This window comes from Bufo bufo, chromosome 3 (genome assembly GCF_905171765.1).
Source record: "Bufo bufo chromosome 3, aBufBuf1.1, whole genome shotgun sequence".
Lineage (NCBI taxonomy): Eukaryota > Metazoa > Chordata > Amphibia > Anura > Bufonidae > Bufo > Bufo bufo.
In genome coordinates, this window is record NC_053391.1 from 566,451,993 (window position 1) to 566,475,980 (window position 23,988).

A 23,988-nucleotide genomic window follows, 5' to 3' on the forward strand; every position below is an offset into this window, starting at 1 on the left:
TTCATGCCCCAAAATTGCTATCAGCCCGACCGCTGAGCCATCTGCCCAAACCACCCCCCGCACACCTAACCCCCACGCCCTTCCATCAGCCACACTGCTCTGAAATCTGACATCTTTCCCACCCCTGCAATAATCAGGCCCATGATCAATGACCCAAACACCCCCCTCTTGCCATTACCCCCACACCACTTCGGTGACATCTGCCCAAGCACCAATATATGCCCCCATGACAGATAGAAAGATTATAGGAATAAATATATGAATATATATGAGAGAAAGAGAACTTTTCTATACATACCTGTTTGTGACTTGTGCATCCAAGATGGCCACTGTGTTTGCAGGGACAGGTGACATACATTCTCAGATGTTGAAAGTCCATGGAAACGGATCTGCCTCAGACCGAGCCATCAGACGGATCTGTCTCCATTGACTTCAATTGTGTGCAGAGCAGACAACGGAGGCAAACTGATGCATTCTGAGCGGATCCTTATCCATTCAGAATGCATTAGGGCTGAACTGATCCGTTTTGGACCGCTTGTGAGATCCCTGAAATGGATCTCAAACGGAATTCAAAACGCTGGTTTGAAAATAGCCTTATCCATTTCTATAAAAGTACAATAAATTGAAAAAGAAGCGGCGTCAATTCTTGCTGCGGTTTCTCTGTAAGAATAATAAAAAACTCAAAAGTCCAAGCCTGCTCCTATTCAAAACATTTAGCTCCCCCTAGTGTTTTATTACGTAATGTGTAACACAATAAACATTCAGGAAATTCTTTGGTGCAACATGTTTATTACACCTTCTAAGTTATAAAAAAAAAGAAAATAGTAATACAACAAACCGTACAATACAGTCCTTATAAATGTAATGGTGATCTCCCCCAACACAAAAACGTGGGGTCAAGAGTAACAGGACATAGGACAATAGTAAAGGCCGCACATAACAGATACTCAATCCTAAATTACGGACACAGTGTATGTACTCCAGCTGTATGGATACATCACCTCGTAACTTTATTAAACAATCACTTAAAACAAGGAATTTGTAAGAAATGGTCTGTACATTATAAAACCCAACTTTGCTACAATCAGCTTCCTTACAATGCAATTCCTTCACAAAACCTTGCAGGACTCATGTTACTGTTCCTGAACTTCCTGCATTACTGTTGCTGAATATGATTGTATGGACAACGGGGGACAAAGTAACGAGTACTACAGTCTGAAGAGCTCGGGCTTCCAAGAGGATAGAAAATCTGTGCACAGGACACCACCACACCTGACAAAGAAAGAAAAGAAAGAAAAAAAAAAAATAGATGATGCCCACCAGATTGGTCAGGGGACGGGTAGTTATATTGCTGACCAACGGTACATTTACTTATGGACTCACGGACTACAGAAACTTTTTTCCCAGCCTTACGTGATAGAAGATAGGACATTTGTATGCTTGTTAACAGATGCAAAGTTGAACTCTGGATCATGGCGTTTTATAGGCTCAGGAAACAAATACCCTGTAGTGGGACGTGTTGAAGTGGGCTGAACAGAGCAATTTGATATATGGGCATTCCTAACTGCAAGGAAGAAGCCTCATCCGCTACTTAAAGGTTATGGACACCTTCGGGGGGAAATTTTAGTTTTTATTGTATTGTACTCAAGCTAAAATCATTTTTTTCAATTGGTCTTTATTAAAAATGTTTAGCCCCTCTCTCTGTAAAAGGGTCGAGATTCTCTAGTACCAGGCTCATGTGAAGCTTATCTGTAATCTCCTGACAGCTCATAAACACTCATAGCTCAGTTCTTATCTTACTAATTAGAATGTGGCTTGAATAAGTGTTTATGAGGCACAAAGTGGAAGTAAAAATTAAGATGTTCACAGCTAGGCTAATACTTAACCCTTTATGACAAAACCTGATGAAAAAAAGAATTATTTTTAGCCCAAAAGGAGTTAAAGAGGACCTTTCACTTGTATAAACTATGTGAACTGAGTATGCTGCCATATAGAGCGGCGCCCGGGGATCTCACTGCACTTACTATTATCCCCGGGCGCCGCTCCGTTCTCCCGTTATGCCCTCCGGTACCTTTGCTCTGTAAGTTATAGTAGGCGGTGTCTGCCCTTGTCCTGTGGGCGTCTCCTTCTCCTAGGCTGCAGCGCTGGCCAATCGCAGCGCACAGCTCACAGCCTGGGAGAAAAAAACCTCCCAGGCTGTGAGCTGTGCGCTGCGATTGGCCAGCGCTGCAGCCTAGGAGGAGGAGACGCCCACAGGACAAGGGCAGACACCGCCTACTATAACTTACAGAGCAAAGGTACCGGAGGGCATAACGGGAGAACGGAGCGGCGCCCGGGGATAATAGTAAGTGCAGTGAGATCCCCGGGCGCCGCTCTCCATGGCAGCATACTTAGTTCACATAGTTTATACAAGTGAAAGGTCCTCTTTAAATGCAATCATTAAAAATTGCCCCTGAAGGTGTTCAAAGTTTTTATAGGGGGTCTCTGGGTTACAGATATTGATGACCTATCCCAGATAGATCATCAATATCAGATTGGTTGTCGGACCACAACCTACACCCCCACCGATCAGCTGTTTTGGGCTGCTGCAGTGTACAAAGCAGTAGCAGAAGGTTCCAGCACCAGAGTACTGCAGCTTATCTCCCATTCACTTGAAGGAGAGCCGAGCCGCTTTACCTTGGTACAACCACTACACAGATACTATGTAAAACAACTGATCGGTGGAGGTGCTGGGTGGCAGACACCTACTAATCTGATGACCTACCTTAAGGATAGGTCATCGATATTTGTTAACCCAGAGAACCCGTTTAACCATTACTTAATGGGGTTTTCCCACCATAGAATGTTATGGCATATTACTATAAAAAGCCAAAAGGACCTTAGACCCCGTGTTCTCAGGATCAGTGGGGGAACATCCCTTTAAGTATCCGTTCAGTTAAAATATTGTAGGAAAATGATCAATTTTACAAAACAAACATTGGCAAAAAAAAATAAAAAATATATACATAAAAAAATAAAATGTGTATCTGTATATTCATCCACCAACAGACTTCATTATTGCTCATGCATAAAAGCATATATCCTCCTTGATGTCATTATGGCTTAACATGTGACAACCTGTTTTAAGACATTATTTTTCTCCTAAAACATTCCACTCAACAAACCAGTAACAGAAGTATTGTAAGTAGGTAAATTATACATATGATATAGAAGATACATAATGTACTTTAATTATTGCTTTCCTTTTGTATAGTGTCCAAAGTTCAGCACTCCACAATCCACAGACAATCTGACAAACCTAGAGAGAACAAAAAAAAAACCTGGATGGGCCTGACGTGATAAGTTGTGCACAACTGTAACATGAAAGTCGATGAAATGTGGTCTTCCGATACCTAAACATGATAGTCTGTTCACATTTCTGTGTAGATAGTATCTTTCTCGCCTAGGTGCTAATGAGCTCGAAATCAGATCCTCAATATTAGATGTCCTTTGGGAAAGCAGAAACCGCATTCCCTCGCAAACTACAATGGGACATGAATGGGAAACAAAGAAAACATAAAACTCCTAAGATGTCCTGTGGCAGTTTAGCCAATGATGGATGCCTTCTCTTCTACAAGTCCAGTTCCAGGTCCTCTATCTCTTCCTCTAGTGCTTTCCTCCTAGCCAGCTTTTCTAACTGCTCTTTGGAAGGCTGCTTTATCTCTCCAGAGTCCATTTTCTGCTGTAGGTCCTCCACTTGTCGAAGCTTCTTACGCAGGTTCTTCAGTTTCTTTGTCTTCTCGGCAGCAGCGTTTTCACTATTCGATTTGTCATTTTTCACCTCTGTTTCTGAAATGCTAATCTTCTCAATGTCTTGTCTGGCCTCCTCCACCGCCTCTCGCTCTCCTTTCTCCTGATTCTTTTTCTCTTTGCGCTTCATTTTCCTCTTGGCTGTTTTAGATAGAGGGGTTTCTGTGTCTGGCTTGTTGGACTGTTGAGTTTTTTTAGCAGTTGGCTCAACGTGGCTAAGTCCAGGGGGAAGTGAGGGTTTACTTTTGAAGAACTTGACATACTTGTTTTCATATCTACAAGAACACAGTTCAAACAAGACAAGTAGAAATGCATTAATTATATATATTTAAAAAAATGTAGAAGTGCAGAACGTATTTGCACTTCCATGTGTTTTATAAACTATAGGGGTTGTACGAGAGGAGGATAAACTTCAGACATTCACTTAAAGGGTCACCGAGCTTTCACAAAAAACTTTTGGCATGTCAGACATATCAAAGGTTTTGATCGGTGGGGGTCTGTGTTGAGATCACCAATGATTGCTAGAATGAGGAGAGAGAGAGAATTGCTTGTATAGTGCACTCTCTCCTCACTGCAGGAAAGGAAGCAAGATGGACTCAAGAGAAAGTCTTGCTTCTTTCTGCAGCAAGGAAAGAGCGCACTATGCGAGCATTGCCCTCTCCTTGTTCTAGTGATTGATGGGGGTCTCAGCACTCAGATCCCCACCAATCACAACATATCACAAGTTCTGTGACAGCTCAGTGACCCTGGACTAGACACACTCTATGGACAAGAGTGGAGCAGTTGCCCAATGGAGGAAAGCAGACGAGTTTCTCTCATCTGATACAACCGCTTTAATATTGTTTAAGCTTAAAGGGGCTGTGCAGCCTGTTTATATTGATGACCTATCCTCAGAACAGATCAATATCAGATGGCTGGGGGTCTGACACCAGACACACTCGCCGATCAGCTGTTTGACATTACACGTCGTCGCCATGTACCAGTGGCATAGTGTAAATTACAAGTTGCCTAGAGCGAGTACTTGTCATTACACTGCGCGCTTCTGTGACGAGCAGTATAATATAGAGGAAGTAGAGCTCGCATGGAGTGCCGCCTCCTCTTCAAACAGCTGATCGGCAGGGGTGTCTGGTTTCGGAACCCTGCCAATCTAATCAATATAAAACTGCCTGTACAACCCAGTTAAATCCGTAAATACCAGGTCCGACTTTTGATAATGCTGTCCCAATATATTGTAACAGAATTCTATTAGAAGTAGTTTTTCTATTCTAAGAATAGAAGTTTTCGATATCACAGGTAGACCTTTACATATTAAAAATGTTGGTGTGTATGTATATGTGTGTTTTCTAAAAGGAGAAAAAAATGCTTGCCAAAATTACAATTAGGCTAAGTTCACACTAGCATTAGGGCCCTTTCACACTTGCGTTGTCCGGATCCGGCGTGTACTCCATTTGCCGGAATTACACGCCGGATCCGGAAAAACGCAAGTGAACTGAAAGCATTTGAAGACTGATCCGATATTAAAGTCCTGGTTGCCATAGTAGTAGTGGGGAGCGGGGAAGCAGTATACTTACAGTCCGTGCGGCTCCCGGGGCGCTCCAGAATGACGTCAGAGCACCCCATGCGCATGGATGACGTGTCCATGCGATCACGTCATCCATGCGCGTGGGGCGCCCTGACGTCGCCCGGGGAGCCGCACGGACGGTAAGTATACTGCTCCCCCGCTCCCCACTACACTTTACCATGGCTGCCAGGACTTTAGCGTCTTGGCAGCCATGGGAACCATTCAGAAAAAGCTAAACGTCAAAACGACGTTTAGCTTAAGGCCGGATCCGGATTAATGCCTTTCAATAGGCATTAATTCCGGATCAGTCGATGCGGCAAGTGTTCAGGATTTTTGGCCAGAGCAAAAAGCGCAGCATGCTGCGGTATTTTCTCCGGCCAAAAAACGTTCCGGTCCGGAACTGAAGACATCCTGAACGGATTTCTCTCCATTCAGAATGCATTAGGATTAAACTGATCAGGATTCTTCCGGCATAGATCCCCGACGACGGAACTCTATGCCTGAAGATTAGAACGCAAGTGTGAAAGAGCTCTTAGACATCACCGGCAGGCTGAAGCCTGCCAAAGGTTCTTGGATACGTCACTGCCGGACGCTACCCGATACCTGCTGGCCCCATTAAGGCCCCTTTCACACGGGTGAGATTTCCACGCGGGTGCAATGCGTGAGCTGAACGCATTGCACCCGCACTGAATCCGGACCCATTCATTTCTATAGGGCTGTGCACATGAGCGGTGATTTTCACACATCACTTGTGCGTTGCGTGAAAATCGCAGCATGCTCTATTTTGTGTGTTTTTCACGCAACGCAGGCCCCATATAAGTGAATAGGGCTGCGTGAAAATCGCAAGCAAGTGCGGATGCGTTGAGATTTTCACGCATGGTTGCTAGGTGACGATCGGGATGGGGACCCAATCTTGATTATTTTCCCTTATAACATTGTTATAAGGGAAAATAATAGCATTATCAATACAGAATGCTTAGTAAAATGTGGTTCGAGGGGTAAAAAATAAATACAAATTATATAATATTAACTCGTCTCCTCCACTTGATTGCGTAGTTACCGATCTCTTCTTACTTCTTTAATCATGAGCTGCCGGCTAAAGGACCTGTGGTGACGTCACATCACATGGTCCAATACCGTGGTGATGGACCATGCGATGAGCTCAGTGACGTCACCACAGGTCCTGAAGAAAGAGCAGAGACCGGCAGCTATGTAGGAGGGGAGTTAAAAAAATTTTTAACCCTCAATGGACCTTCTACTAAGCATTCTGTATTAAAGAATGCTATGCTATTAATTTCCCTTATAACCATGTTATAAGGGAAAATTATAAAATCTACACTACAACTGACCCAAACCCGAACTTCATTGAAGAAGTTCGGGTCTGGCTACCACATTCAGTTTTTTCTCACGCGCGTGCAAAACACATTGCATTCGCGCGGAAAAAACTTAACCACGCAACGCAATCGCTGTCAAAACTGACTGAAATTGTGTGCTCACTCGCACGATTTCCCCGCCACGCACCCGCATCCTATCCGGCCCCAATCCGCAACACCCGTGTGAAAGAGGCCCAACTACAGTTGCAAGAAAAAGTATGTGAACCCTTTGGAATGATATGGATTTCTGCACAAATTGGTCATAAAATGTGATCTGATCTTCATCTAAGTCACAACAATAGACAATCACAGTCTGCTTAAACTAATAAAAAAACACAAAGAATTAAATGTTACCATGTTTTTATTGAACACACCATGTAAAAATTCACAGTGCAGGTGGAAAAAGTATGTGAACCCTTGGATTTAATAACTGGTTGAACCTCCTTTGGCAGCAATAACTTCAACCAAACATTTCCTGTAGTTGCAGATCAGACGTGCACAACGGTCAGGAGTAATTCTTGACCATTCCTCTTTACAGAACTGTTTCAGTTCAGAAATATTCTTGAGATGTCTGGTGTGAATTGCTTTCTTGAGGTCATGCCACAGCATCTCAGATCGGGTTGAGGTCAGGACTCTGACTGGGCCACTCAAGAAGGCGTATTTTCTTCTGTTTAAGCCATTCTGTTGTTGATTTACTTCTATGCTTTGGGTCGTTGTCTTGTTGCAACACCCATCTTCTGTTGAGCTTCAGCTGGTGGACAGATGGCCTTAAGTTCTCCTGCAAAATGTCTTGATAAACTTGGGAATTCGATTTTCCTTCGATGATAGCAATCCGTCCAGGCCCTGACGAGGCAAAGCAGCCCCAAACCATGATGCCCCCACCACCACACTTCACAGTTGGGATGAGGTTTTGATGTTGGTGTGCCTCTTTTTCTCCACACATAGTGTTGTGTGTTTCTTCCAAACAACTCCACTTTGGTTTTATCTGTCCACAGAATATTTTGCCAGTACTGCTGTTGAACATCCAGGTGCTCTTGTGCAAACTGTAAAAGTGCAGCAATGTCTTTTTTGGACAGCAGTGGCTTCCTCTGTGGTATCCTCCCATGAAATCCATTCTTGTTTAGTGTTTTACATATCGTAGATTCGCTAACAGGGATGTTAGCATATGACAGAGACTTTTGTTAGTCTTTAGCTGACACTCTAGGATTCTTCTTCACCTCATTGAGCAGTCTACGCTGTGCTCTTGCAGTCATCTTTACAGGACGGCCACTCCTAGGGAGAGTAGCAGCAATGCTGAACTATCTCCATTTATAGACAATTTGTCTTACCGTGGACTGATGAACAGCAAGGCTTTTGGAGATACTTTTAGACCCTTTCCAGCTTTATGCAAGTCAACAATTCTTCATCATAGGTCTTCTGAGAGCTCTTTTGTGCGAGGCATCATTCACATCAGGCAATGCTTCTTGTGAAAAGCAAACCCAGAACTGGTGTGTGTTTTTTATAGGGCCGGGCAGCTGTAACCAACACCTCCAATCTCATCTCATTGATTGGACTCCAGTTGGCTGACACCTCACTCCAATTAGCTCTTGGAGATGTCATTAGTCTAGGGGTTCACATACTTTTTCCACCTGCACTGTGAATGTTTACATGGTGTGTTCAATAAAAACAACATGGTAACATTTAATTATTTGTGTTTTATTAGTTTAAGCAGACTGTGATTGTCTATTGTTGTGACTTAGATGAAGATCAGATCACATTTTATGACCAATTTGTGCAGAAATCCATAGCATTCCAAAGGGTTCACATACTTTTTCTTGCAACTGTATAATGGAGACCAGCAGAGATGTGGCCATAAGCCGTGAAAACATGCAGAGAACTGGTCAGACTTAAACCGCTCTATTAGCCCTGTCGATTCTCTGCATATTTCCCGGATTGCAGCAAGATCTTGGTCAGTCTCCATTATAGTTAATAGAGCTGGACGGCAGTGTGGTAGCTTCTGGCAATGCTGGAAAGCAGAAAGATCCTGCAGGCTTTTCCATGCTGGATCTAAAAGCGCTAGTGTGAAACCAGCCTTCCATACATAGGGGGATATTAAGACTGATGTTTTATATGCTGGCCTATAAGTGTTGTCTGATGGCGTCCGAAGTGCCAAATATTAACAATCACGCCTCTTAATAATAGGGGTGGAGTAAATATAAGGTACAGATGTCTGATGTAAATTTTAATATGTATCCGAATGTACAAGACAAAGCTTGCCCACACTTCACAAAAGACATATGGACCAACAACAGACCCTTCACTGTCAACTTCACGGATGAAACACTGACTGTCTTGTCCTCGATTCGTGAAACAAACCTAACAGTACGAGCATTTTCAGACAAATGCTCATGGCAATACTAATTATGTTCATTTTATTTGTAAAATGGGGAAAGGGGAGGTGATTTGAAGCATTTTTCCCTATACATATTTAAAAGAAATCTTTATTTTTTTTAGCCCAGTACCACTAAGGTTTGTGAACGTGTGAACATTGGATCGCTTCTACCATAGACAGCAATACAATAGCAATTCTGCCATAGATAGCAACACTTTGTTCCGATTAGGCCCTGGAACTTCCCGTAACCGATCTTGCCATGAGGGGGAAGGGTGTCTGAATGGAGCAGCAGATACACACATATGGAGCTGCTGCTCCATTCAACTCTATGGGAGGACAACTTCTCGGGTATCTCCAGCAGCCCAACAGACCTGAATGGAACAGATGTGCGCGTCTGCCGCTCCATTCACATGGGGAATCACGGGCCTCCTAGCAGGTGGACTTCCGCTGATCAGACACATTCTATTCTGAGGATAGGGGATAAATTGTTGTTGCCGCTCCATTCACATGGGGAATCACGGGCACCCTAGCAGGTGGACTTCCGCTGATCAGACACATTCTATTCTGTGGATAGTTGTTGTTATGGGACAAAGTCTTTAAATGTCCATGATTGGAGTGGTCTCTGATCACGGATAGCTGTGTAAAACTCCTGAGCCACCGCCACATATAGCATCAGCAAGGGGTTAAACTGGAACACCGATACTTCGCGTTTATTCCAGTTCACCAATGCAGAACATCGTACAGCAAATGCATCATACTGGATACATAATGACAGATACATACACAGGAACTTCCTCTTGAGGCACGTATCCCTCTTTCACTTTTCTCGGCTTCCTCCAGGTTCCATCAGGACGCTGGGTAGCTGCTATGTACTTTCCTTTACGAAAATAAAAAGATGTATTGTAAGATAACACCTATAACTTAAAGAAGCACTCCCCAAAAATGTTTGTATTGTTGCTCCTAGACGCTCATTTGTGTATATAAAAAGATCAGGTTTTTAGAAATAAAGCCACAGATGGGGATGAGACCAAGATTGCTAGCTTCTGCTGATCTGCGCACATTCTGGTGACAGAAGCCCTTTAAAAATATATTTTACATAAAAATAGGACTTAGTTCACAATTTTTTGCCAGATGAAAGGTCCTCTAAGTATCATGACATATACAGCGGCACCCAGGGATCTCACTGCACTTACTATTATCCCTGGGCGCCGCTCCGTTCTGCCGCTATGTCCTCCGGTATGTTCGGTCACTTGGTTATAGTAGGAGGAGACTGCCCTTGTTCTCCTGGCCAATCGCAGTGCAGGGCTCAGCCTGGGAGGAAAAAAACACCTCCCAGGCTGTGAGCTCTGCGCTGTGATTGGCCAGCGCTACAGTGTGGGAGAGGAAGACGCCCAGGAGAACAAGGGCAGTCTCCTCCTACTATAACCAAGTCCCCTAAGTCTCCGCCTACTATAACCCAGTGACCGAAAATACCGGAGGACATAGCGGGAGAACGGAGCGGCGCCCTGGGATAATAGTAAGTGCAGTGAGATCCCTGGGCGCCGCTGTACAGATCATGACACTTAGTTCACAATTTTTGCCAGATGAAAGGTCCTCTTTAAACAGTAGAACATTTACTGATGACACATTCCCTTTAAAAGGAAAAGTAACATTTCTCCTAGTTATGGTCAAGTGGTCATAAGATTTTTATTTTATCTTCAAATTAGCTATAGTAGCCCTTGAACTTTGTGGGACGATTTGTAAGTTTTTTTTGTTTTGTTTTTTACACCGTTCTGGGGTACAAAATGTATTTTAACACAGATTTATTTTTACGCATTTTCAGTTTGGTATAAATAATGGTAACTTTATTCTGTGGGTCAGTATGATGATGTCAAATTTATTTAGTTTTTATTATGTTACACTTCAGGCATAATAAACCAAGACACTGAACATTTTTACTTTTCTGACAACAACAAAAATAACATACGAGATCCCTCTCTAGTGCTAATGGTTATCATGAGAGAGAATGTTTTTTTTTTCTCCCCTATACGGCAGGCTGTCAGCTCCCCCCACTGCCCCCTCTCCTGAGATCACAGCCAGCTTGATTGAGCCTTCATAAGCCTTGGGCTCCGTAGAAGACAGAGATAAGGATCTAATCTTGTTTGAAAGCTTGCAATCTAAGCTTTAAAACAAGACCCAAGAATCACAGCATAATCTTCTCTAGATCGGATGATACAGCCTTTAGAAATCAGGCCTAGAGTAAAAGCAGTTGAAACATGCATTCACTTTCAGCAGCTGTCACTCCTGACCAAATTTGGAAAGGCTATATTTTCCGACGTAGAGGAGATTATGTGATTCTGGTCTGGTTTTAAAGCTTATATTGCCTTTATATATCTCCATCCTCTACAGAACCTGAAATATAAAGATTTAAAGCGTCCTCCCCTACACACACCACTACTGTTAGGTGCTTAATAGGCATTGTGTGAAGAAAGCCTAAAGAGTTTTTCTGGGGCCTACTAAAAATATTTTTACCAAGGCAGTTGTTTAGAGGCCACCTGTACACTGTAGGACAGGCATATATTGGTATTGGACTTTGTGATTTTATCATTGTGTCAGAAAATACAAGGGAAACCCCACTTCAGCATATTCCCTCCAAGTGTCTAGGTACTGCCATGCTTTCATAGCCAATTACATAATTACACAGGTTGATAAAAAAGATATGTCCATCAAACTCAACATTTTAAGATCAATTATAGACATTGTTAGCATAAAGAGGTTGTGCGGGGGTTTTATACTGGATGACCAATCCTCAGGATAAGTCATCAATCTCTTATTGGTGGGAGTCACATACCTGGCACCTCCACTGATCAGCTGTTTGACAAGGAGGCAGCGCTCCTTCCCCTTCATTACTCTGCACGTCATCTTTCTTGCAGCGGTGGCATGGTGCAATTACAAGTACTCTCTACATTCATTACACTCACTTCCGAGACAAATGGGCAGTGTAATGAACAACATTGCCTCCTCCTCAAAGAGCTGAACGTCGGATATTCGGCACCCACTCCGATCAGATATTAATGACCTATCCTGAGGTTAGGTCATCCATATAAAATCACTGCACAACCCCTTTAATTATAACCCCCGATGCCGTTTGCTATTCTATAAGCCTCTTGTCCTTTTTAAATGTTGACAGTGTCTATATGTCGGAGGAAGGGCATTCCACAGTTTGCTCTAACTGTAAAGAATGTTTTCCTGTATTGAGGTCTATATTGCCTTTCCTCTACATGCAAATAATGTCCCCTGGTCCTTTGTAAAGTCATTGAAATGACCAATTCATTGACCACACATGTAAATGAAGGTATGTTCACCTCTGCGTCGGAGGGTCCTTCACAGAAATTGGCAAAAATTGTATGCAATAGTATGCGTGCAGGATTATTCTTTTTTTGTCCACCAAAAAAATGTTTTCCTAAACAAAAATCAAATGGATCCCATTACGTGTGGCATGTAAGAAGTTAAATGGCCCAGAGTGGCACACCTACTGGTCTGTTAGAAAAGGAATGTGGCTCTCATGGGAGAGCCAAGCTCCGCTGCACGGGAGACCCGTGCAGAACTTAAATTCGGGCGCCATAAAAAGGCAGCCTAAGGTCTCTTAGTGACAGTTGTAAAAAGGGGTACTGGTGGACACTAAGGGGTTAAAGCCAAGCTGTCAGGTGAATATGCTGCCCTGTGAAAGAGCAGAATATCACAATTAAAGCTCCATATTCCAATCCTAAAAATACTATGCGGTTTAGCCAATTGGGGCGATCAAAGAATATGGTGTATGAAGGGAGTGCCCCCCACCCTCCAGTGTGGTGACTGGCCGGCCGTTATGTGTACACATGCCATTTTGGCTAAGACTTCTCTCTCCGTCAGCATACTTCCCAACACTGCAGTTATTAAAGGGCATCTGTCAGCAGATTTGTACTGTGGTGATAGTGGGAACCAGACATCAAAATTGTTAGGAGTAGGCAACCCCTCCCTTTACATTCCTGTAGGGGGTCATCACCTCTTCCATGTCCGTCCAGGCCAGAGATTGCAGCAATAAAAATAAGTTAGGATCCAGACCCCTATCATAAAGTGTGAAGACCAGAACCATTAGAGGGGTCAGTAGAAGGCTAGTGTTCTTTCCACTGAGGTCAACCAAGAAACCCCTATCTGGCAATATACATCAAAGAAATAAGTGGACAAATCCATATTTGAGCCACATGCTTCCTCCTGAGAACTCAGGCCATGTATATGCTTCCCTGGTATCAAAACCAAATCCATCTCCGCTCAATAACAGGGAGCAATTAGATAACTACAGCTATCCTGCCATTACCTCCGCCATGTTTAGTACGCACGTGTGCGGGACATTCAGACGGAGTGGATGGAGGTAAGATGAAATTGCTAAGGTGAATATCCAAAAAGATATTTCCATACAAAGATTTTGAGGCAGACTTGGTTTCCAGCAAGTGGTAGTAAACACGGTCATAAAAGGTCATTACTCCCTGGCCTCCTCTGACATCACAGGTGGAGGATACTGACCCTTTAACACATGCAGGGAGAAAAGTTTGATGGACTGACTGATATTTCTGCTTCCCCAGGCAACCGGACTTTAACGTCCCGTGACGTATTAAGTTCTGTTTCTATCCCTTTTATTTTACAAACTGCTATTTTGCACTATGTTTATATGTCTGGGTATTTTATTTTTTATTTTCTATGATAACCCTATTTTTTGTACACGCTGTCCTTTTTTATATTAAAACTTCACTTTAATAAGAGCCTTCTTGTGTTCTAACAATTCCATGACCATAGAAGAAGCGTTACCTAGATTGAGTTATTAACCCTGTGAATGCTTGCAGTTGTAGCGTGTATTTAGGAGTTATGTAATGCAAGGTGTCTCGTCAGTCTGAGATGACGAGTGGGGGCAGCCGAGATTGATTAGTTTCAGGAAGGAGTGCTGACAAAGGGAGGTCCAGCGTGACCCTGCAGGCTCCCCTCCTGAATCTAAGTCCGCGGATCCTGACAGAACGGGAGACCCGTGCAGAACTGATTGGGGCGATCAATGGTGGACAAATAGTCATGAATCTGCTGTATGAAGGGAGTGCCCCCCACCCTCCAGTGTGGGGACTGGCCGGCCGTTATGTGTACACATGCCATTCTGGCTAAGACTTCGCTCTCCAACAGCATACTTCCCAACACTGCAGTTGTTTGTACCTATGACACTGGCTGACCTGTTCCATGTGCACTTGGCAGCTGAAGACATCTGTGTTGGTCCCATGTTCATATGTGTCCACATGGCTGAGAAAAATGATATTTTACTATATGCAAATGAGCCTCTAGGAGCAACGATGGGAGGGGCCTTTACTCCTTGAGGCTCTGCTCTCTGCACTTCGTTTGACAGGGCCAGACAGTGTAAACACAGTGGAGAGGGCGCTGCAGAGAGAACAGAGCCTCTAGGTGTAAAGGCAACGCCCCCATTGCGCCTAGAGGCTCATTTGCATATATAAAATCTTCATTTTTCTCATCAATGCGGGCACATATAATCATGGGACCAACACTGATGCCTTCAGCTGCCAAGTGCACATGTAATAGGTTCAACCAGTTTCATAGGTACAAATCTGCTGACAGATGCCCTTTAAATTAGAGAGACAAATAGACCCAACCTAGGAATGCCCAAAACCACGGGGGCCTGACCATTTCTGGGAGGTCTTACCTATGCCCTGTCCATTTTTGGTCCAGGAGAGACCAGATCAGTTTCTGAAAATTAGGGACAGTGCCTGCAAATTCAGGACCGTTGCCAACAATGCATCAGGCATTCCATTATTTGTCATGGGGTCTGATTTCATCTGGCACTTTTGATGGAACCTATTCTGGGGACCCCTAATAGAGCCTCCGACAAATGTAAACTCAGCCTAATGGGCTTATGGACCTGCCGTTACAGGGGGCAAAATATTTAACTGAGCGACCCACTGTTACTGGTTAACGCTCGCCATTTCCCATTGCAGGCCTCTTCCATGTTCGCGTTTCCATTATTTACTCCCCAACTTCCAAAAGCCATAACTTATTCTTCCATCTGAATTTTATTTTTATTTTTTTGCTGGAGAACTTTTATAATGCCACCATTAGATATTCCATACAATGCATTTGGAAGCTAGAAAAAAAAAATGTAATAGGGTGAATTTGAAAAAAATGCAACCGTGTCATTGTTTTATGGGTTTCATTTTTATGGCGTTCAGTGTGGTAAAAATGACATGTTACCTTAACCCCTTAAGGACCGGGCTCATTTTCACCTTAAGGACCAGGCCGTTTTTTGCAAATCTGACCAGTGTCACTTTATGTGGTGATAACTTTAAAAACGCTTTGACTTATCCAGGCCATTCTGAGATAGTTTTTTCGTCACATATTGTACTTCATGACAGTGGTAAAATGGAGTCAAAAAAATTCATTTTTATTTATAAATAAATACCAACTTTATTAGCAAATACAAAAAATTATCAAATTTCCAAGTTTCAATTTCTCTACTTCTATAATACATAGTAATACCTACAAAAATAGCTATTAGTTTACATTCCCCATATGTCTACTTCATGTTTGGATAATTTGGGAATGACACATCGGAGCAGCGTGGCGGAGAGGGGAGGCTGCCATGTACTGACAAGGCGCTACCTGGTTCTGGTGGTCAGGGATGAGGACTGTTTCCCACATTTTTTTTGGGGACGGTACAAGGCTTAGAAGTTTAGAAGCAAATCTTGAAATTTTTCCGAAAGTTTCAAAAACCCACTTTTTAAGGACCGGTTCAGGTCTGAAGTCACTTTGTAAGGCTTACATAATAGAAACCACCCAAAAATGCCCCCATTCTAGAAACTACACCCCTCAAGGTATTCAAAACTGATTTTACAAACTTGTTCCACAAGAATTAATGGAAAATAGAGATACAATTTCAAAATTTAACTTTTTTGGCAGATTTTCCATTTTAATAATTTTTTTCCAGTTACAAAGCAAGGGTTAACAGCCAAACAACGGGCACGGGACTTGTCCCAGGGTGCCTGCTCAATGATTTGTGCCGCGCAGCGGAAATACACGAGTTAAACGCATTGCACCCGCACTGAATCAGGACCCATTAATTTCTATGGGGCTGTTCACATGAGCAGTGATTTTCACGGATCACTTGTGCGTTGAGTGAAAATCGCAGCAAGCTCTATTTTGTGCGTAAATCCGAGCTGCAGTTTTTGCGGCTTGGATACAGACCCATTTCACTTCAATAGGGCCGCAAAAGGAGTGCTGTCCGCATCAGTTGCTCCGTTCCATGGTCTGCAAAAAAAATAAAAATATATCACCTGTCCTATTCTTGTCCGTTTTCAGATCCCTCCGAAAACGTGGATGACGTTAGTGTGATGCATTTTTTTTTGGGTCGGACCCATTGCGACAATGCCGAATCTTGTCTGCAAAACAGACAAGAATAGGACATGTTAATTTTTTTTGTGGAACTGACATATGGAAGCAGACAGCACAGTATGCTTTCCAAATTTTTTTGCGAACCCATTGGAAAGAATGGGTCCACATCCGATCCACAGAAAATGTGGATCAGCTGAGGAGCAAAAAGACGGTCACGTGAATGGAGCCTACGGGTCAGTACGATTAAACACTGATAAAATTGGTGAGGTTTTAATAATATCTACACAAATATTTAATACTGTGCGGAAGTTTTAGGCAGATATGGGAATAATGCTGCAAAGTAAAAATATGTTAAAAAATACAAGCGTTAGGGTGGGTTCACACTAGCGTTAGGGATTCCGTTATGGCTTTCAGTTCTAACATGGTTAGAACGGAAAATAACGGAATCCATAAGACGGAAGGACGGATCCGTTCTTCTGACTATAGACTTGTATTATGACGGAATGCAAAACGGAAGCCTTTAAAAAGGCATTCCGTTTGCTCTCCGTCCTAATAGAAGTCTATGAGAATCAAAACGGATCTGTTTGGGTCCCGTTTTGCAAGACGGAAAACAAAGTCCTTTTAAAGGCTTCCGTTTTGCATTCCGTCATAATACAAGTCTATGGGCAGAAGAACAGATCTGTCCTTCCGTCTTATGGATTCCGTTATTTTCTGTTATAACCATGTTATAACGGAAAGCCATAACAGAATCCCTAACGCTAGTGTGAACCCACCCTTAATAGTCTAAATTTAAATTTATTCTGCAGCAGGACAACAACCCCAGACATACAGCCAGTATCATTAACCCTTTCACGCCCAGCACCGTACATATACGGTGCTGGGTGGGTGTTTAAAGATGGCGTCTGCTCCGGCCCGTTGCGGGCGCCATAGCCGCGGATGGCCGCCTGCTTCTTCTAGCAGACACCCGTGGCAAATCGTGGACATTTAACCCCTCAGATGCCGTGGTCAATCCTGACCACGGTATCTGTGCGCGCTGAAAACGGAAGTGCACACTTTCGGTTGCGCTCCGGCTTCCTTGTGTAGCGATCGGAGGAGCTGGAGCGTGTATGCAGCAGCCCCTGTCTTTATGAATGACAGGAGGCTGCTGCATAGTATTTCCTATGGAGCCCTTACCTGTAATAGGGCTCCATAGGAAACTAGTAAAATCATCATAGATTCCAATGCAAGTGCATTGGAGTCTATGATAATAACAAACAGATAATTGATTGTTATAGTTCCCTATGGGAACTATAAAAAAGTAAAACACATAAAAATTCAAATCACCCCCTTTTCCCAAAATAAAAAAAATAGAACAAAAAAAATATGTAAATGAAAAAAAAAATATAGTATAAAAGATATACCGTATTCCCCATACGGCAAAAAGCAAAACGGAAAAAAGCATCCAAATGGCCGTTTTGCCGTTTTTGTTAGTTTCATTTTCTACAAAAAAATTCTATAAAAAAAGTGATCAAAAAGTCATACACACCCCAGAATGGCATCAATGAAAGTTCAGATAGCCCCGCAAAAAATGAGCCCACACATAGCAACATAAACATAATTACAGAAAAGTTATAGGGGTAAAAATATGGCGACAAAAATAAAACTTATTGTTTTCCCCACTTTTAATATTTTTTTATCACCATCAAAAACGCAAGAAAAACTATACATATAAAAAAGGTATAGCCGGATTCATACTGACCTGTAGAATAAAAGTAACCAGTCAGTTTGATCGCACATCGAACTTCGTAAATAAAATAAAAAACATAAATCTGTGGTGGAATTGCTTTTGTTTTGCAATTTCACCCCATTTGGAATTTTTGTTCCCGGTTCCCACTACATGATATGCAATATTAAATGGTGGCGTTGGAAAGTACAACTTGTCCCGCAAAAAAAAAGCCCTCATATGGCTATGTGAACGGACAAATAAAAAAAGTTATGGCGCTGGGAAGGCAGGGAGCGCAAAACGAAAAAAAAAAAAAAAAAAAAAACCTCCGGGCCTTAAAGGGTTTCTGTCACCCCACAAAACTCATTTTTTATTTTTTTTGGATAGTTACATTCCTTATAGCGCGATATAGGAGAATATAATCTTATCACTTACTTTAATGCGGCCGTTTCTTTAGAAAACAAAGTTTTATAATATGTAAATCCGGTCTCTACCAGCAAGTAGGGAGTCTACTTGCTGGTAGCCGCAGCAGAAAACCGCCCCCTCGCCGTGTTGATTGACAGGGCCAGCCGTGATCTCCTCCTCCGGCCGGCCCTGTCAGTATTTCAAAAATCGCGCGCCTCTGTTCATTCGGCGCAGGCGCTCTGAGATGAGGAGGCTCGTCTCCTCAGAACTCCCTCAGTGCGCCTGCGCCGATGACGTCTTCTCTTTCGGTGATGTCATCGGCGCAGGCGCACTGAGGGAGTTCTGAGGAGACGAGCCTCCTCATCTCAGAGCGCCTGCGCCTAATGAACAGAGGCGCGCGATTTTTGAAATACTGACAGGGCCGGCCGGAGGAGGAGATCACGGCTGGCCCTGTCAATCAACTCGGCGAGGGGGCGGTTTTCTGCTGCGGCTACCAGCAAGTAGACGCCCTACTTGCTGGTAGAGACCGGATTTACATATTATAAAACTTCGTTTTCTAAAGAAACGGCAGCATGAAAGTGATAAGATTATATTCTCCTATATCGCGCTATAAGGAATGTAACTATCCAAAAAAAAAAAATATGAGTTTTGTGGGGTGACAGAAGCCCTTTAAGGGGTATTCCACAGCATAGGGGATAACTATTTGATAAGTGGTAGTCTGTGGATATGGGATAACTTGTTATAACCGGAATATCTCTTTAACCCCTTCAGGACACAGCCATTTTTCACCTTGGACCAGGCCATTTTGCAAATCTGACCAGTGTCACTTTGTGGTGATAACTTTTAAACGCTTTTGCTTATCCGGGCCATTCTGAGACTGTTTTCTCATCACATATTGTACTTCATGACAGTGGCAAATTTTGAGTCAAAATATTTCATTTTTATTTATAAAAAGAAAAATACCAAATTTACCCAAAAAATTAAAAAAAATTCGCAATTTTCAAAATTTCTGTTTCTCGGCTTTTAAAACAGATAGTGATACCTCCTAAAATAGTTATTACTTTACATTTCCCATATGTCTACTTCATGTTTGGATCATTTTGTAAATGACAATTTCCAAAACCCACTTTTTAAAAGGACCAGTTCAGGTCTGAAGTCACTTTGTGAGGCTTACATAATAGAAACCACCCAAAAATGGCCCCATTTTAGAAACTACACCCCTCAAGGTATTCAAAACTTATTTTACAAACTTTCTTAACCCTTTATGTGTTCCACAAGAATTAAAGTAAAATGGAGATGAAATTTAAAAATTTCACTTTGGCAGATTGTACATTTTAATCCATTTTTTCCAGTAACAAAGCAAGGGTTAACAGCCAAACAAAACTCAATATTTATTGCCCTGATTCTGTAGTTTACATAAACACCCCATATGTGGTCTTAAACTGCAGAGAGCAGAAGAAAAGGAACGCCATATGGTTTTTGGAAGGCAGATTTCATTGGGATAATTTTAAGTTGCCATGTCACATTTGAAGACCCCCTGATGCACCCCTAGAGTAGAAACTTACCTCATTTTGGAAACTACTGGATACGGTGGCAGTTTTGTTGGTACTATTTTAGGGTACATGTGATATTTGGTTGCTCTATATTAGGGGACTTTCACACTAGCAATAAAGTTTTCCGGTATTGAGTTCCATCATAGGGGCTCAATACCAGAAAAAAAAAACACACATCCGTTTTATCCCAATGCATTCTGAATGCAAAGCAATCCGTTCAGTATGCATTAGGATGTCTTCAGTTCAGTCCCTTTTACGGTATTTGCCAAAATTCCGGAACACTTGCCGGATACGGCATTAAATTTCCATTAAAAAGTATTAATGCCGGATACGGTACCAAATGTTCCAGAAAAACTGATCCGATTTTCCGATTTGCGCATGCGCAGACTTATAAATCTGTGAAAAAGATAAATACTGGATCCGTTTTTCCGGATGACACCGGAGAGACGGATTCCGTATTGCAATGCATTTGTCAGACGGATCCGAATCCAAATGATACCCGTTTGCATACCGATTTCCGGATCCGGCAGGCAGTTCCGGCAACGCAACTGCCTGCCGGATTCTTCTAACGCTAGTGTAAAAGTACCCTTACACTTTTTGTCAGGCAAGGTAACAAAAAATAGCTGTTTTGGCACAGTTTTTATTTGTTGTTATTTACAATGTTCATCTCACAGGTTAGATCACGCGGTATTTTTATAGAGCAGGTTGTTACGGACACGACAATACCAAATAAGACTCTTTTTTTGGTTGTTTGTTTCAGTTTTACATAAAAGCATTTAAAAAAAAATAATAAAATTTGATTTTTTAGTGTCTCCATATTCTGAAAGCCATAGTTTTTTTTGGGCGACTCTTACGTAGGGGCTCATTTTTTTTAGTATGAGATGACTGTTTGGTACTATTTTAGGGTGCATATGACCTTTTGATCGATTGGAATTACACTTTGTGATGTAATGGCTTTTTTGACACTTTTTTTTATGGTGTTTACCTGAGGGGTTAGGTGATGTGATATTTTTACGTTCTTACGGATGTGGCAATATCTAATAAATAAAAATAAATAAAAATAATCATGTTTTTGTATCTCCATAGTCAGAGCCATATTTATTTTTTATTTTTTGGGCGACTCTCTTAGATACGGTATCATTTTTGCAAGATGAGATGACAGTTTTTTTGGGGGGCGATTGTCTTAGGTAAGGGGCAAATTTTGTGATTAAGGTGACAAAGAAACTGTTTTTTATTTTAGCACAGCTTTTATTTTATTTTTTTGACACTGTTCACCTGAGGGGTTGGGTCATGTGATATTTTTATATAGCCGGTCGATATGGACACAGCGATACCCAATAGGTCTACTTTTCTTATTTTCCCTATTTTTTTTAAACTTTATTTTGGGGGAAAAAGACACTTTTTTTACATCCCACAGTTTCAAATCAGTACAACAGTTGCCTAGGAGAGGATCTCCTGGACTTCCATAGCTGGCAGGCTCCGATGCCTGTGGAAGGCATTGGGGCTGCCATGGCAACCATCAGCCCCCTGCCAGCTCAGAGTGGGGGGCCGATGGAGTCAGAGGGAACCCCCTCCCTCTGTAAACCCCACACATGCCGCGGTCAGCACTGACCGCGGCATGTGAAAGGGTTAATCCGCCAGCATCACCGCATACATCGATGCCGGCAGATGCATAAGGGGCCCGGATATCGGTAACAGCCGGGGCACGTGCTGCGGATCGGGCGGGTGCAGCTCCTGCACCTGCCCGATCACATCACGTACATGTACGTGGGAATGTGGAAAGGCACCACATTCCTCCACGTACATGTACGTGATAATGCGGGAAGGGGTTAAAGAACTATCTTCAGCGTAAAGAAGAACATTGAGTCCTAGAAGTCACGAGGTGGCCCCCTCACATACCTGATCTTATCATCAAGACTGTCTAGTATTACATGAAGGGACAGAATCGGGGACAAGCCTACATCCGCAGGATCTGAGCAAGCCTACATCCACAGAAGATCTGTGGTTAGTTCTCCAAGATGTTTGGAACAACCTCCCTGCCGAGTTCCTTCAAAAACTTTGTGCAAGTACTTAGAAGAACCGATGCGGTTTTAAAAGGTAAAGGCAGGTCAGAACATATACTTATTTGATTTAGATTTCTATTTTGTTCATTCACTTTGCATTTTATACATAATAAAAGCCCCGCGTGCGCGCTCAGGGCTGCGTGTCTGTGCCGATAATTGAACTGGGCATGCGCGGCGACCAATTAACAAACGGCGCTCCATGCGCTGCCCACACCAGAGCACCACCCCACACGCAGCCGTGCCGCCAACACCAGTGCGCACTGACAAATCACACGGCGCTCCACGCGCCGCCCGCACCACCCACACGCTGGCCAATCACTGCCGCCGCTCGCAGGTTATGTTGTGCTCTCCACGTCGGACTGCCACCGTTACTGTCCTTGCATCGCACAGCTGCACAGTCCCAGCACTCTCAGCCACAGCCATCAGTCAGTGCAAACAGTCTCAGCCACCAGCCGCAGGCAGCACTCAGCCCCAGCCACACGCACCAGTCAGAGTCACAGCCATCAGACAGTGCCAGCAGTCTCAGCCACAGACAGGACTCAGCCCCAGCCACAGTGCCAGCTGTCTCAGCACCACCAGTCAGTGCCACCAGCCAGAGTGCCAGCAGTCTCAGCCATACAATGTGGTCAAGTTCCCTTGCCATTTAATATAGACTGTTCCTACTGTTTATGCACTACTTTTCTAGCGCCTGTTATCGTAACGTGCTTAAAGGATAACCGTCATATTTTTTTTTGCTAAAAAGTGTAGGGCAAGTGAGATAATAATTTTGCAATAGACTTTATTTAGCCAAAACGTTTATTTTTGGTAGAAAACTGGGGCTGAAATGGCCCTTAGCAGCACTCTTCAAAAGAACGTTGCTAAGGGCCATCCGTCCATTAGAAGTCTTAGGAATTAAAATTACATTTATATTCCCCCTTTCTATGCAATCTAATGCTCCGTAACATTCACTGACCTGCAATCCCTGCGATAATAATTCATGAAGCAGCCGCCGAAAGTAGAAGCACTGTGCGCAGTGAGCTGGCGGCTGCTACATGAATTATTATAACAGGGATCGCAGGTCAGTGAATGTTACGGAGCATTAGATTGCATAGAAAGGGGGAATATAAATGTAATTTTAATTCCTAAGACTCCTGTGCCCAGCCTTCTGTCTCCCAGGGAAGCACGAGTCAGAAGCACAGCGTCTGCACAGCCCGTCTTTTCTAATGGACGGATGGCCCTTAGCAACGCTCTTTTGAAGAGTGCTGCTAAGGGCCATTTCAGCCCCAGTTTTCTACCAAAAATAAACGTTTTGGCTAAATAAAGTCTATTGCAAAATTATTATCTATCACTTGCCCTACACTTTAGCAAAAAAAAAAAAATATATATATATATATATATATATATATATATATATATATATATATGACAGTTATCCTTTAATGTCTAGTTAACTGATAAACTGTTAGGCTCCATTCACACGTCCGTGGTGTGTTGAGGATCCGCAATTTGCGGGTCCGCAACACACCCGCCCGGCACCCCTATAGAAATACCTATTCTTGTCCGCAAGCTGCGGACAATAGGACATGTTCTATCTTTTGCCGTTATCGTAACGGGGCCGCGCTCCGCAAATGCGGATGCAGACAGCACACTGTGTGCTGTCCGCATCCATTCAGTCCCCATAGAAAATGAATGGGTCCGCACCCGTTCCGCAAAATTGCGGAACGAATGCGGACCCATTTGTGGACATGTGAATGGAGCCTTAAACGTCTATTTTTGGAAGCGTTCTTACTGAGCAGCATT

General features: G+C 43.0%; 1 protein-coding gene across 1 annotated transcript in view; it reads right to left on the minus strand.

Annotated features, from left to right (window-relative positions):
* Positions 1-2,432: 2,432 nt before the first annotated feature.
* Positions 2,433-23,988, minus strand: part of PYM1 (PYM homolog 1, exon junction complex associated factor) — a 56,114-nt gene continuing 34,558 nt past the window's right edge. The window contains exons 2-3 of the mRNA XM_040425606.1: positions 9,878-9,971; positions 2,433-4,064 (exon numbers count right to left, since the gene is read on the minus strand). Coding sequence (XP_040281540.1) covers positions 3,611-4,064; positions 9,878-9,971 — 548 coding nt within the window. The 3' untranslated portion in view covers positions 2,433-3,610. The remainder of the gene's footprint in view (positions 4,065-9,877; positions 9,972-23,988) is intronic.